We start from the raw sequence: 16,433 nt of genomic DNA on the forward strand, positions 1-16,433 counted from the left end.
AAAGGGCGTCGCTGTCGAAAACAGGTACAAGTCCGCCTCCTCCTCCTCCCAGGTAGATACCCCGATCGAAGCAATACTTGGTCCAGATGTAGAGAATGTTGGGAACTCGATACCTTCATTTGAGGCGGTCGGCAGTCGATCGTGCTCCAACACAGGGGTTGGGTCATGATGGAGGAGATCGATGATGTCGTCATCAGTCCCAGTTGAGTTTCTCTCTGTCCCATTTTCCCATATCCACGGGGTTGAGCCGTTGCGTATGCCAGGATCTGTAGAGGCCCACCGACCTGTGTTAATTTCGTGTGTGAAGGTAAAGGTACTCGTGACAGACGAGATGGTCGAGTTCGTGAGGGGCACATCGGGGGTTTTCTCGTTGTATATCCCCGGAGGAGTCTCAGGGTTAAGAATCTCCAGAAACTCCGAAGAACCCGTCGGACGCTGCCCTTGCCATACCCAGCCATCGGCGATATTCCCGCCCAATTTCGAAGTAGTTTCTCCTAAAGCGGGTTTCTGTAGCCCCTCGTTGATACTAGGAAGAACAGAGTTGTCGTCGATCTGCAGGAGGTCGCTGTCGAGTGAAGTAGAATTGGTTCCGGCAGAGTCGTGGTCGTGCAGCGCCGTGACGTCGAAGTAACCATCTCCGGCCCCGGCGTGCTCATCAAGGAGGACTTCGAGCTCGGCGGAGTCGTTGTAACTTGGCCACACCCACCTTTCCAGAGGGTTGGCTGCCATTTTCAAACTGAGTGAAGGCTTTGGGCCAAAGGCGCGCGAGGCGGAGGAGTCCGCTCGATATTGTATCAGATTTCAATTATGTCGCACTACACGGTCACGGAAAATTACTTTCAAAATGACCTTATGCTAGGGGAAATGTTTGCTCCGTTGTTCCCGAACTTGTTCACGTCAGATGTATATACATTTCCGACGTCTGCCGCAAAGAAAAATTGAAATGATAAAAATAATCGGCTTATGCCGCACCTTCCGCACGGCGAGAGCCCACGCGAGTGCCGTTGCTCTCTACACAATGTCACTACCGGAAGATCCCTCGATTACTTCCAACTGCATCCCACGGAAACCCGCGTGGGTCTGTCACCTCGCGACAGACCACAGAAACAGTCACTCGCGAAGAGGCTGTGGGAGAGAAGAACCTCGAGGAAAGCACGCCTCTCCGCCTCCGATCACGGGAAACCCACTATTGGCCAGTAACCCGAGAAAGGGAGGGAGGGAGGCCGTTAGGGCGGAGTGGAGGAAGGAAGCAAAGAGGAGAGGATTGGAGGGGAAGGGGACGCATGCTTGTTTGGAGAGTAACAATGTCAATGGGTGGCAGGGATCCGGCACAGACGAGGGGACGTGTTGCCGTGGTTATGGACGGAAAATGTGGGGCCCTGTGGGGGATGGGAAGAAAGGTGGACGGTCTGTATTTGTTCATGAATAATCTCTAAGGAAATTAACCTCGGCAAAAAAGAACTGCCAAGAACAATGTTATCATTATTATTTTATTATTATTATTATTATAAACAAGTAAATCCCTTTTGGAGGTGGGGAGGAGGAGGAAGATTGTGGGGCGACCTCTCTTATTATGTTCTTAGTAAAGGCTGACCGGGATAAAGTCCTCATCATTCGTAAAGAAGGAGACATGGGGGAGGAAGGGAAGAAGGGGAGTGCAGTGGAAGTGTGCTAGGAGTGTACAGGACGGGAAAGAGGGACCAACCATGATTTTTTTTTTTTTTTTTTTTTTTTTTTTTTTTTACGTCCTATCTTTTCCTACGTTCAGAGACACTGCCCAACGTCTAAAAGGGATTTTGTTTTGGGATAATTATTTTTGACGTTAAAGACTCCCCCTCCCCATCTCTTTCTCCTCTGAATTTTCATTCCTTTCACTACAAACTGTGCCGAATTTGGCGTAATAAAATTGCCTGGCGACAACGGAAAAATGTTGATGTATACCCACCACTCTGCATTGTCCAGCTGCCGTTCACCAGTTGTTATTCACCAACAGCTGGCACAGAAGCACCACCTTTCCCGTGCCTCTCCCGTATCTTTCCCGTCCCTTTCCCGTACATCTTCCATGCCTCTTCCGTGTGTTTCCCGTACCTGTCCTGTGCCTTTCCCGTACCTGTCCTGTGCCTTTCCCGTACCTGTCCTGTGCCTTTCCCGTCCCATTCCCGTACCTTTCCCGTCCCATTCCCGTACCTTTCCCGTGCATCTCGCAGGCCTTTCCCGTGCTTTTTCCCGTGCATTTCCCGTACCTTTCCCGTGCATATCCCGTACCTTTCCCGTGCATCTCCCAGGCCTTTCTCGTATTTTTTCCCGTACCTTTCCCGTGCATATCCCGTGTCTTTTCCCTGCATCTCCCGTGTTTCATCCATACATTTCCCGTGCCTTTCCAGTGTCTTTCCCGTACATCTCCCGTGTCTCATCCATACATTTCCCGTGTCTTTCCCGTGCCTTTCCCGTGCCTTTCCCGTACCTCTTCCTGTGCCTTTCCCGTGCCTTTCCCGTACCTTTTCCTGTGCCTTTCCTGTGCCTCTCCCGTACCTCTTCCTGTGCCTTTCCCGTGCCTATCCCGTACCTTTCCCGTGCCCCCAGGCCTTTCTCGTACCTTTCCCATACCTCTCCCGTCCCTTTCTCGTCCCTTTCCCGTACCTTTCCCGTACCCCCTGAACACAGCAGGACCTGTTGCATTTGTGGACAGTGTTACACTTGTTAGACAAATGAATGTAGTATGCTGTTGAACGACCCCCCCCCCACACACACACAATCTTACGCACACGCACCCTTACGCACACACCCTTACGTACACACACCCTTACGCACACACCCTTACGTACACACACCCTTACGCACACACACCCTTACGCGCACACACCCTTACGCACACACTTCCTTACGCACACACAAACACACACACACAAACGCCCTTACGCGCGCACACACACTTACGCACACTCTTACCCGCACACACACTTACGCACACTCTTACGCGCGCACACACTTACGCACACTCTTACGCGCACACACACTTACGCACACTCTTACGCGCACACACACTTACGCACACTCTTACGCGCACACACACTTACGCACACTCTTACGCGCACACACACTTACGCACACTCTTACGCGCACACACACTTACGCACACTCTTACGCACACTCTTACGCGCGCACACACGCAAACACACACGCGCGCGCGCGTCCTTACGCGCACACGCCCTTACACGCACACGCCCTTACACGCACACGCCCTTACACGCACACGCCCTTACACGCACACGCCCTTACACGCCCTTACACGCACACGCCCTTACACGCACACGCCCTTACACGCACACGCCCTTACACGCACACGCCCTTACACGCACACGCCCTTACACGCACACGCCCTTACACACAGAAACACACGCACACACACTCTTACGCGCACACGCGCGCACACACGCCCTTATGCGCGAACACACCCATCCTTACGCACACACATATCCTTACGTACACATTTCTACAGACTTTCTCTTAAGATGTTTCAGGTTATTTCAATTAGTGGAAGGTCAGATTTTGTCGTGTGGAAGGCCTCTTGATTGTCCCGAATCCTGGTTTGTTTCGCTACAAAACAGTGATGATAAGGTTTAAAGTCATAAACTCCCTCTATCGGGGGTCTAGGACGGTGCCCCTTACAGAAGACTTTGTAGCGTGGAATTTAATGAACCATGACCTTGGTTCAATGTCGCCGGTGGCAGGGTTCGAGCCAGCATCCCCTCGACCTTCGCCGGTGGCAGGGTTCGAGCCGGCATCCCCTCGACCTTCGCCGGTGGCAGGGTTCGAGCCGGCATCCCCTCGACCTTCGCCGGAAGATACGACGCCCGAACCCTCTCACCCAGCGAGTTTGCGATACAGAAGAATACAGCGCACTGTTATACAATAAAATACAAAATACAATTGTTGGATTTAGTCGGAACAATAATCTTGAAAAGTGCACAGAGACATGTAAGGAGGGTAACAGAAAAACGAGATTGTTATATAAACATTCTTCTTTGTGTGGAGACTTAGTCTCCGGTACTGCATGCCTCTGGTCCGTAGGGACGTCACTAACATAAGACTGGAAGAGACTGCAAGAAACCATGAGGCCTACACTAGGTAGTTCCATGTCCTACCTGTCACCCCTATCCATAAAGTTGTCCAATCATCACAACCAATTGTTTCAGCGCCCATTTCATAGTTACCAAGTCTATTCCATTTGTTAACCACCCTATTAGTAAACCAGTTCTTGCCTATTTCCTTCTTAAACCTAAATTTGTCCAATTTAAATCCATTACCACGAGTCCTGGACTGTTGTCTTAATATGATGACCTTTCCTGCATCACCCATTTTAAAGCTCTTGACCTATGGATGTCGAAGGGCGATTTTATTCAGCTGAGGGGACAATTACCAACATAAAACTCATTATCCGGGACTTACAGGTTAGGGTAGGGAGGCTGCGGAGGGTGGGGTGGGGGGAGAGAGATGGCCCAGGAGCTGGGATGACCTTACCTTTTGTTTATGCTTGGCGGGAGGTTACCATAGCAACCCGTGACGTCACGAGGGAAGAAGATATTTGAGACCATGATATGAAGAGGGGAGCTCGAATGGATGGCAGGGGTGGGGGGGGGTGAGGGGTGCAACTCCCCCCCTCCCCCGATTAATCACCTCTTTCTCCCCCCTCCCCCCCTCTCCTCGTTCTTCCTCGTCTTGTTAAGGGTCTAAACGCACAACCATTGTGTTGTACTAATTATATACATGCATGTATGTATACGTACATACACACACTCGTGGAGCAGTTGGTAGAGTTCTCGGCTGCCGCTACGGCGGTCCGGGATCGAATCTCGCCCAGGGCTGAAATAATTTCAGTATCGCTGCGCTGCGAGTCGTTACTCCAACTCGTGGGCGGGGAGTTGGGTGTGTGCGCGCGTGTAAGGTCACAGCATTACCCATAGATCGATCATATACGAGATCTCTTCCGGGAGGGAAATAGCTGTCGATCACGAGTCCAACACGTGACCCACGACAGTAGCGGTGGATTAACAGGCACGCAAACTTGCCCCATGCACTGGATAGGCCCGCTACGCACGCATATACACACATGTACGCACGAACGCATATACGCACAAACTTGTATTCACACGAACGCATATACGCGCAAACTTATATACACACGAACGCATGTACGCACAAACTGATGTACACACGAACGCATATACGCACGAATGCATATACACACGAACGCATATACGCACGAATGCATATACGCACGAACGAATATACGCACGAACGAATATACGCACGAACGCGCATACGCACGAACGCATATACGCACGAACGCATATACACGCGAACGCATATACATAAGAATGCAGATGCACACGAACGCATACACGCACGAACGCATACACGCACGAACGTATATACACACGAACGCATATACACACGAATGCATACACGCACGAACACACACACACGAACGCATACACGCACGAACGCATATACACACGAACGGATATACGCACGCATGCATATACGCACGTGCGCATACACGGACGCACATATACATATACGCACCCACGCATGTTACGCACGCATGATCACGAAAATGTACGCTCGTGCAATGAATTAATGCCTCTGGTTTCACCAAGGGGACAATCCGCAGCCCCGTAGTGTCTGGCAACAATCCTCGGGACATCCCATAGATCTCTCTTGGGGAGAAACTTTGGATTACTGTCCGTATTGTGTGAGTGCGGGGCTGTCACAGGTCACTGTTATACAACAGGTCACTGTTATACAACAGGTCACAAAGGATTACAAAGGATTACAAAGGCGGAGCATGCCGACAGGAGACCTTTTGATCCATATCTAGGTCGGATGCAAAAAAAAAAAAAATCATATTAATAATAAATTAAAACTATAATAATGTAAAAATAACAAATAAAATACATAAATAAATGCATAGGTATAGTTGAATAACAAACAAAAAGGTAAATAGTAAATGATTATAAATTGACATATAACTAATAATAAATGAAAATCAGACAGACAAATTATAACAAAACAAAAACAAATAATATAACATAAATTATAATCATTACAGCATCTTACTTAGGTATTTATCTAAATGATTCTTAAAGCTTCGAACTGAACTACATTGCACTACCTGTGCAGGAAGTTTATTCCATTCATTAACTACACGGTTGGCAAAGTTGTTTCTACCTACTTCCAAATTGAATCTATTTCCGGACAGTTTGAGACCATTGTTTCTTGTCTGATTCTCATTCAATGTGAAAATTTGGTCACTTTTGATGTTGTCAATTCCCTTTAAAATCTTAAAGACCTGTATCAAGTCACCTCTGAGTCTACGCTTTTTTAGGGAAAACAGATTCATGTGCTTAAGTCGATTTTCGTATGATTTATTTTTGATATTTGGAATCAGTTTTGTGGCTCGCCGTTGTACTTTTTCCAGTCTGTCAATGTCTTTAATGAGATTCGGTGACCATACGGAAACAGCATATTCCAAATGTGGACGAACTAACGATTTATATAGCTTGTTAATGAGTGATGGACTTTTGAAATCAAAAGATCGCGCAATCAATCCCAGAATCTTATTTGCTTTCTCAGAGGCTGAAATACACTGCTTGGATGATTTGAGGTCGTTACTGATAATTACGCCGAGATCTTTTTCACTATCCACTTTTGTTAACGAATTTCCAAATAACTTGTAATCGTACTTACTGTTATTTTTACCTATGTGCATTACCTTGCATTTACTTGTGTTAAATTTCATTAGCCACTTTTCAGACCATTGCTGTAATTGATCTAAATCTTCTTGAATATCTAATTGGTTTGAGTGATCATTTGCCACTCCGCACAGTTTTGTATCATCAGCAAATTTGGAAACAGATTTTAGTCCATTGTCTATATCATTTATATATACTATGAATAGAAGTGGCCCAAGAACGGAACCCTGAGGAACTCCACTTGCAACATTTTTCCATCCAGAAGTTTTTCCATTTAAAACAACTCTCTGTTTTCGACCTTTCAACCAATTACTAGTCCAACCTAATAGGCTACCACTTATTCCATGCAAAGCTAATTTAGTAAGTAGTCTTTCGTGTGGGACGGTATCAAAAGCTTTTGCAAAGTCTAGATATATTAAATCTATATTGTTTCTTTTGTCATAATTCGAGATAACTGTGTTGTAGAATTCGAGTAAGTTAGTCACGCAAGAACGTTTCCGTCTGAAACCATGCTGGCTATCATTTATCAAACGGTTACTTTCTAAATGATATTCGATATCATCTCTGATGATAGTTTCCATTATTTTTCCTACGATCGAAGTCAAACTTATAGGCCTATAGTTATTTGGTTTCTTTTTGTCACCTTTTTTGAATATGGGAGTAACGTTAGCTAGCTTCCATTCTCTTGGGACATCTCCGGATATGATGGATTTCTTGAAAATAATTTCTAATGGAACAACAATCTCATTTTTCATTTCCTTTAAGATTCTTGGATGCCAACCGTCAGGCCCTGGTGTTTTATTAACTTTGAGTTTGTCTATACAACAGGTCACTCATACAACAGGTCACTGTAATGCAAGTCAGTCATGCAACAGGTCACAGTAAAGCAAGTCATGCAACAGGTCACTGTCACACAGGTCACTGTCGCATAAGTAAGAAAGGGGATCAGTTCTCCTTGTTAATTGAATTCCAAGCTACAAAGCCCTCTGTGAGGGGCACCGTTCTAGCCTCCTGATAGGGGTGGGGAGTGTGTGACGTTAAACCATATCATCATCATCATCTTCGTAAACTCCTTGTATGGAAATTGGAGCATATTGGATGACTTCCTCCTCCCACCACGGCCATTATTGGTGGGTGACACGCCTCCTACTACGTGGCATCCTATTTGGGGTAAGCGCGTTGGTTGTAGCCTAGGTTAAAATTATCAACTTCCTACTTTGCAACTCGGAGCAAAACAGCCCCATCATTCAGAAAACAAAGAACGAGTGCTCAAGACAATCGTTTAACGATAATTGTTCATGGCTCAACGATCATCGTTAAGCCATGAACGATCATCGTTGAACGATCATCGTTAAGCCATGAACGATCATCGTTGAACGATCATCGTTAAGCCATGAATGATCATCGTTGAACGGTCATCGTTGAGCCATGAACAATCATCGTTGAGCCATGAACAATCATCGTTGAACGATCATCGTTCAAGGCTCAACGTCCTTTACGAAATAACCCGCTCGAACTTACGGGAGATTTCCTGAAGGGGAAAGTGTCCGAAGACATTAGCGAGGAACAAGTTCCGGCAACTTGTTACTCACAGGACATACGTATTGATCTGAGGATCCCCCTCCTTTGGCCTCCTGCAGATGCGCCACGACTACGAGGCCCCTGGGATCCCGGAGCGCAGGACCATCATGGGCCTGACGCTGGAGCAGCGACCCAACGACGCTACCATCACGAAGGACCTTCTGGACAATGTAGTCTCCGAACGGAAGCAGGTGAGTGGTTGATGGTCTCGAAATGTAGTTACTGAATGGAATAAACTTCCTGCCCAGGCAGTGCAGTGTGGTACAGTTCGAAGGTTTAAGATTCATTGAGATAAAAAACCTAAGCCTGACGCTTTTATTGTATATTATTATTTATTTTATTCATTATATATTCTATTTCGCATCATACCTAGTTGTAACGACGGCTGGGAGGGGCAGGTTTAACTCCTAACCCCCCCCCCTCTCTCTCTCTCTCTCTCTCTCTCTCTCTCTCTCTCTCTCTCTCTCTCTCTCTCTCTCTCTCTCTCTCTCTCTCTCTCTCTCTCTCTCTCTCTCTCTCTCTCTCTCTCTCTCTCTCTCTCTCTACTCCCTCCCTACTCCCTCCCTACTCCCTCCCCATCTCCTTCCCTCTCTACTCCCTCCCCATCTCCTTCCCTCTCTACTCCCTCCCCATCTCCTTCCCTCTCTACTCCCTCCCCATCTCCTTCCCTCTCTACTCCCTCCCCATCTCCTTCCCTCTCTACTCCCTCCCCATCTCCTTCCCTCTCTACTCCCTCCCCATCTCCTTCCCTCTCTACTCCCTCCCCATCTCCTTCCCTCTCTACTCCCTCCCCATCTCCTTCCCTCTCTACTCCCTCCCCATCTCCTTCCCTCTCTACTCCCTCCCCATCTCCTTCCCTCTCTACTCCCTCCCCATCTCCTTCCCTCTCTACTCCCTCCCCATCTCCTTCCCTCTCTACTCCCTCCCCATCTCCTTCCCTCTCTACTCCCTCCCCATCTCCTTCCCTCTCTACTCCCTCCCCATCTCCTTCCCTCTCTACTCCCTCCCCATCTCCTTCCCTCTCTACTCCCTCCCCATCTCCTTCCCTCTCTACTCCCGCCCCATCTCCTCTCCTCCCCTCTCTACTCCCTCCCCATCTCCTTCCCTCTCTACTCCCTCCCCATCTCCTTCCCTCTCTACTCCCTCCCCATCTCCTTCCCTCTCTACTCCCTCCCCATCTCCTTCCCTCTCTACTCCCTCCCCATCTCCTTCCCTCTCTACTCCCTCCCCATCTCCTTCCCTCTCTACTCCCTCCCCATCTCCTTCCCTCTCTACTCCCTCCCCATCTCCTTCCCTCTCTACTCCCTCCCCATCTCCTTCCCTCTCTACTCCCTCCCCATCTCCTTCCCTTCCTCCCCTCCCCATCTCCTTCCCTTCCTCCCCCATCTCCTTCCCTTCCTCCCCTCCCCATCTCCTTCCCTTCCTCTCCTTCCCTTCCTCTCCTTCCCTTCCTCTCCTTCCCTTCCTCTCCTTCCCTTCCTCTCCTTCCCTTCCTCTCCTTCCCTTCCTCTCCTCCCCTTCCTCTCCTCCCCATCCTCTCCTCCTTCCCTTCTTCTCCTCCTTCCCTTCCTCTCCTCCCCTTCCTCTCCTTCCCTTCCTCTCCTCCTTCCCTTCCTCTCCTCCCCATCCTCTCCTCCCATCTCCTTCCCTTCCTCCACTCCCCATCTCCTTCCCTTCCTCCCCTCCCCATCTCCTTCCCTTCCTCCCCTCCCTCTCCTTCCCTTACTCCCCTCCCTCTCCTCCCCTCCCTCTACTTCCCTTCCCTCTCCTTCCCTTCCTCCCCTCCCCATCTCCTTCCCTTCCTCCCCTCCCATCTCCTTCCCTTCCTCCCCTCCCCTTCCCTTCCTTCCTTCCCTCCCATCCTTCCTTCCCTTCCTCCCCTCCCTCTCCTTCCCTTCCTCTCCCCTCCCCATCTCCTTCCCTTCCTCTCCTTCCCTTCCTCCCCTCCCTCTCCTTCCCTTCCTCTCCTTCCCTTCCTCTCCTTCCCTTCCTCTCCTTCCCTTCCTCTCCTTCCCTTCCTCCCCTCCCTCTCCTTCCCTTCCTCCCCTCCCTCTCCTTCCCTTCCCTCTCCTCCCCTCCCTCTCCTCCCCTTCCCTCTCCTCCACACCCTCTCCTTCCTCTCCCTCTCCTTCCCTTCCTCCCCTCACTCTCCTTCCCTTCCTCCCCTCCCTCTCCTTCCCTTCCTCCCCTCCCTCTCCTTCCCTTCCTCCCCTCCCTCTCCTCCCCTCCCTCTCCTTCCCTCCCTCTCCTCCCCTCCCTCTCCTTCCCTTCCCTCTCCTTCCCTTCCTCCCCTCCCTCTCCTTCCCTTCCTCCCCTCCCTCTCCTTCCCTTCCTCCCCTCCCTCTCCTTCCCTTCCTCCCCTCCCCTCCCTCTCCTTCCCTTCCTCCCCTCCCCTCCCTCCCTCCCTCCCCTCACTCCCCTCCCTCCCCTCCCCTCCCTCTCCTTCCCTTCCTCCCCTCCCTCCCCTCCCTCCCCTCCCCTCCCTCTCCTACCTCCCCTCCCCTCCCTCTCCTTCCCTTCCTCCCCTCCCCTCCCTCTCCTTCCCTTCCTCCCCTCCCCTCCCTCTCCTTCCCCTCTTCCATCCCCTGCCTTCCCCTCTTCCATCCCCTGCCTTCCCCTCTTCCATCCCCTGCCTTCCCCTCTTCCATCCCCTTCCCTTCCTCCTTCCCTTTCCTTCCCTTCCTCCTCTCCCTTCCTCCTTCCCTTCCTCCTCTCCCTCTCCTCCCCTCCCCCTCCTCCCCTCCCCCTCCTTTCTCTTCCTCCCCTTCCCTCCCTTCCCTTCCCTCCCCTCCCCTCCCTTCCCTTACCTTCCTCCCCTCCCTTACCTTCCTCCCCTCCCTTACCTTCCTCCCCTCCCTTACCTTCCTCCCCTCCCTTACCTTCCTCCCCTCCCTTACCTTCCTCCCCTCCCTTACCTTCCTCCCCTCCCTTCCCTTTCCTCCCTTTCCTTCCTCCCCACTCTTTCCTCACTCTCCTTAGCCTTTCCTCTACCTTCCCCTTACCCTTCCTACTTCCATGTCCTGTATCCGCACTCCCACCTCCTCACTGCATTTATCTTCCCTGATCATCTCCCTTCTGGTTTTCCCCAGTTGAGCGACTCGGCGTTACGCGATCTCTTGGTGGCCATGATCGCAGTCAAGTACACACAGTCCAACTCGGTCTGTTATGCTAAGTCGGGCCAAGTGGTGGGCATCGGCGCTGGCCAACAGTCCCGCATCCACTGCACCCGTCTCGCTGGCGACAAGACGAATCATTGGTAAGGATTTGTTTGTTCACGAGAACACTTCTCCAGGTGGCAAGTAGTTCTGTTGATAACAGCCAGTCGTGTCGGGCACTCGCTATGTGGTTTATAAACCGATTCCGTTCGTTAATGACTATGGTAAAACAATTCTTGCCTATTTCCTTCTTAAATCTGAATATGTCTAAATTATGGTTTTGAATTGTACAAAATCGGATTTAAGAAGGAAATGGTCAAGGATTGATTCACCAATAGAGTAGTTTACAAATGGAATAGACTTAGTATTCATGTAGTTAGTGAGCGCTGTTTTAACCCATTCAACTCCGATGACAAGATGTCTTGTCATTTGGTCAAATAAAACAAAAAATCATAATAAAACAACAATGTTTGATGATCAAACAGCACCAGAAAAATATGACGTCATCAGTCCTCCTCGAGGAGGACTGATGACGTCATATTTTTCTGGTGCTGTTTGATCATCAAACATTTTGTTGTTTTATTATGATTTTTTGTTTTATTTGACCAAATGACAAGACATCTTGTCATCGGAGTTGAATAGGTTAAGAGGAGATGAGAACTTTATATATAGGGTGGTAAGGGACATGGAACTGCCTGGTGTAGGCCTTATGGTCTCTTGCAGTCTCCTCTATTCCTCTGTTCTTATAACTGATTTCAGGGTCCTTCCACTGCATCCTGGAGGTGCTCAAAGTCCATGATGACAGTAAATTGCATTGAAAAAAATAATTTTTATTGATTAGAGACTGATATGACTTCTGAATATCAAATAGATAAGACTGCCAGTAAAGCGAATTGATTTAGATGTTTTATCATATTTCTCATAGGTAATCCAAATGAACTCTGAAATTTATTGCAGTAATGTGACATCTGCAAAAAAAAAAATGTCATTTATTACACTTCCTCTTAATCATTTATTATTATTATTATTTTTTATATTATAATTTTCATTTATTTTTCTTTAATTTATTTATCATTAAATTTTTTCTGCATCCAACCTAGTTATGGACCAAAAGGTCTCCTGTTGGCATGCTTCACCTTTGTAATCCTTTGTAATCCCATCTTTGTGCACAGAGTTCTTTTAAATCCCCCGTTGCTTGCAGGTGGATGAGACACCACCCTCGCGTACTTGGTCTGCGCTTCAAGGCAGGTGTCAAGCGTGCCGAGATCTCCAATGCTGTAGACAACTTCGTAGGAGGAACTGTTGGTAAGTACACGATCTATCTCACTTCCACACAGTCTTGGAAATTACGTTCTATGTCACTCTTCTGTTCTGTTGCCAACCTGTAAACCTCGTGTTGAGATATAATGGAATACATACATTCATTAGCAGAGCTGGATGTGTTGCCGCCGGACAGGTAGTGTTACTGAAAAATCTGCGTATGTGTATGTACATGATACACATATGCAGTGACATGGACGACTAAGAAAATTAAAATTGGTAATGCATTGGAAGGACAGACTGAGAGAGGACCTTAAGGAGAAACAGCTGGAGGAGGAATAGGTAATGGACCAAAACCAGTGGAAACGACTAGCGAGGAATAGCGACCCCATATGAAAATGGGAAACCTCAACAGGAAAAGAAGAAGAATGCATTGACAGAAATGCATCCCAGATTTTTTGGTAACGCATGACCTATGCGACGGTAATGCACCCAGTTCTGTTCATTAGCATAGATGTCTTGAACTTTATTTCTCTGTAGGGAAGGACATGCCAGAAGAACAGTTCGCATCCCTCCTAGAGGAGGTACCTGCTCCGTTATCTGACACGGAACACACCGAGTGGATTGCTAAGCTGAAAGATGTAGCCTTGTCTTCAGATGCCTTCTTTCCCTTCAGGGATAACGTGGATAGGGCAAGACAGGTAAGAGTATAACAAATCGTACATAAATATTTGGTGTCCACACAGTGTCATGAAACTTTTGTATGCAGGATACATTATACTAGCATAGCTGTAATGGACTCTTCCACTTTTTCAGAGTGGTGTATCGTACATAGTGAGTCCATCTGGGTCGACCAATGATGATATAGTACGAGAAGCATGCAATCAGCATGGGATTGTTCTTGTCCACTCTAGTCTCCGACTCTTCCATCATTAGTTCATAGAAGATGGTGTTCTCTCCCAGTTGACTTGCTCAAACAGCATTATACCTGCTTCTGATGTTCGACCAATATCTTTATGACTAAATTACGAAGGTGAAAAGATTGATCTTTTCACTTTGGAGATGGGTTTCATTATGTTTGTATTTTTGTTAATGAAGAATTTGCTGCAAAATCTTTATTTCTTTTATATCCTGAGTAAATTCAAGAACTTTAATTTTATGAACAAGTGTGAATGATGTGGTGTTCTCTTGTTTAGGACTATTGGAAGGCATCAGCATGAAAAGAACAAGTCTCTCCAACCTAAAATGTATTTTTTCTTTTTCTCTCCATCTCTCTCTTGCTACCTCTCTTATTCGTCCTCTCTGCCACTCCCATGAATGTGTTGTCTACCCAGTTATCATTACTGAAGATATTGGCCCATTTCTGACAGTTATAATGGCTAAACTTAGAGGAAAGAAATTTAATATTAACCTGATACAAGTATATGCCCCAACAGACGAGAGTGAATAAGATATGAATAACTTTTTTGAAGAAATAACAAAAGCAAAGGAACAATGCAAAGAAGTAGTTACATTAATTAATTATGGGGGATTTCAATGCTAAAGTAGGGGAAGGTAGATTCAAGGATATTGTAGGATAGTATGGTATTGGAAACAAAAATGAGGCACTAGATGGGTTGAATGGTGCACAGAAAAAGGACAAATCGTCATGAACGCATGATTCAAACACCACCCACACAAATTATATACATGGAAAACCCCAGGAGAAAGATAAGAACCAAATAGATTACATAACAGTAAATAGAAGATTCAGAAACTGTAACACAGGTGAAAACCTATCCAGGGGCAAATGGAAACTCGGAACATAATCCAGTAGTAGCAACAGTTAATATAAAAATAAAGAACCCACCAAAGAGAATTCATAGTATAAGTAAACAGTTGAAACTATTAAAGAACAGAAATCAGGGAACAATTCAGTTTAGAAGTCAAAAACGGGTATGAAATACTAGAGGATGTAGCAGAAGAAACAGAGGTAGGATCAGCTCAGTGGCAATGGACAACACTACAGAAGGCCATGGAAGAGGAGTCAGAAATCATACCAACAAAAGAAAGAAGAAACAAGAAACCATGGATGACGGATAAGATTCATGAATTAATGGAAGAGAGAAGAAAATACCAATACAAAGACAAAGATGAAGAGAAATACAAAGAGCTTAACAGAAAGGAACATAGAGAATGTATAAGAGCAGAAGAAAAATGGATGAATGAAAGATGCATAGAAGTTGAAAACCTAGAAAGAACAGACCAACAAAAGATGCACAAGAAAGTAAAAGAAGTGATAAAAACAAGAAGACACAAAATATAACAATTTTCAAGATAGGAGAGTAGCAATGGAAGAAAAAGAAGTGAAGGATAGACAGAAAGAATATTTTCGAGAACTTTTTGCAGATGTTAGGGAAGAACTAGAGGACACTTAATGAAGAGGGTCCAGACATAATGGAAGATGAAATAATAGCAGCACTATAAAAAATGAAAAAAAAAAAAAAAAAAAAAAAACACTAGAAGATGGAATGGCAATGGAAATATGAGGCTTTGGGAGATTTTGGAATTAAAATTATGACAAAAATAGCCAATAAAGTCTATGGAACTGGGGGAATTAACAGAATAAATGTGCCAGCCAGTTTTAATAGCTTTACCAAAAATACATGGGACTAGAATGTAGCAAACATAGAACAATTAGTATCATGAACCACTTAACAAAAATAATGTTAAGTGACATTACTAACAGAATAAGAAACAAAAGGCCAGAAATAGCTGAACAATATGGGTTTTGTACCAGATGAGGGAACAAGGAATGCAATTTTTGTTGTAAGAATACTAGCTGAAAATATGTTAGAGGTGCAAAAAGGTCTACATGCCTGTTTCATGGATTACGAAAAGGCATTTGACAAAGTAAGACACAATGAATTAATAGAGATGTTGAAGAAAATAGGGGTGGATGGGAAGGATTTAAGGTTAATTGCAAATCTTTATTGGAAGCAAGAGGCAGCAATGAAAATAGAACTGTCCGATTGGCAAAAGATTGAAAGAGGCATAAGACAGGGATGTGTAATGTCACCAGACCTGTTTAATCTATACAGTGAGATAATCATGAGAGATATTTACCATTTAGAAGGAGCAACAAAAGGAAAATTTTTCAATAATATTAGATGCACAGACAATACTGTTACTTGCAGGGTCGGAAGCTTAGCTACAGGAATTAGTTACAGCACTAATAGAAGCAAGTAGAAACGGAGGTCTTAATGTGAACAAAAAGAAAACAGTGATTGTAATGACAGAAAAACAAGAATGTCCAAGGGTAAGAATTCAAGTAGAAGGAAGAATAATGACACAGGTGGACCATTTCAATGGGACCTTTCGCAGTCAGGCTCGTAGATTCCTATTAGCACTAGAATTTTCAATTGTCTCGGATTTCACGAGGCAAAGGGGTGACTTAGCTAATTTGGAAACCGATATTTAAAAAAAGATACGCCATAAATTGCTGCATAAATGTATTTAAAATTAAAAACATGACTCTTAATGTTATAATTTTTACTGGTGTGTGATAAGGCTTTGTTAATTTAATTATAAGGTAAAACTAAAAATAGGTACCGTAATTATTTTTACTGAAGTAACTATGAGTAAAAATAAGAGGATGTTGATTTCGGTTTGTGCATTTTATCTGAGTGTGTTGGAAAATAAT

At 46.1% G+C, this 16,433-nt stretch overlaps 1 protein-coding gene across 1 annotated transcript in view; it reads left to right on the top strand.

The window, feature by feature from the left end:
* LOC143037980 (bifunctional purine biosynthesis protein ATIC) overlaps positions 1–13,863 on the top strand; it is a 38,622-nt gene extending 24,759 nt beyond the window's left edge. The window contains exons 9-13 of the mRNA XM_076206742.1: positions 8,396–8,527; positions 11,426–11,592; positions 12,693–12,796; positions 13,292–13,452; positions 13,568–13,863. Of these exons, the coding sequence (XP_076062857.1) occupies positions 8,396–8,527; positions 11,426–11,592; positions 12,693–12,796; positions 13,292–13,452; positions 13,568–13,687 (684 nt within the window). The 3' untranslated portion in view covers positions 13,688–13,863. The remainder of the gene's footprint in view (positions 1–8,395; positions 8,528–11,425; positions 11,593–12,692; positions 12,797–13,291; positions 13,453–13,567) is intronic.
* Positions 13,864–16,433: the final 2,570 nt, after the last annotated feature.

Source organism: Oratosquilla oratoria, chromosome 23, assembly GCF_046742065.1.
Source record: "Oratosquilla oratoria isolate Oo_2021 chromosome 23, ASM4674206v1, whole genome shotgun sequence".
Taxonomy (NCBI): Eukaryota; Metazoa; Arthropoda; class Malacostraca; order Stomatopoda; family Squillidae; genus Oratosquilla; species Oratosquilla oratoria.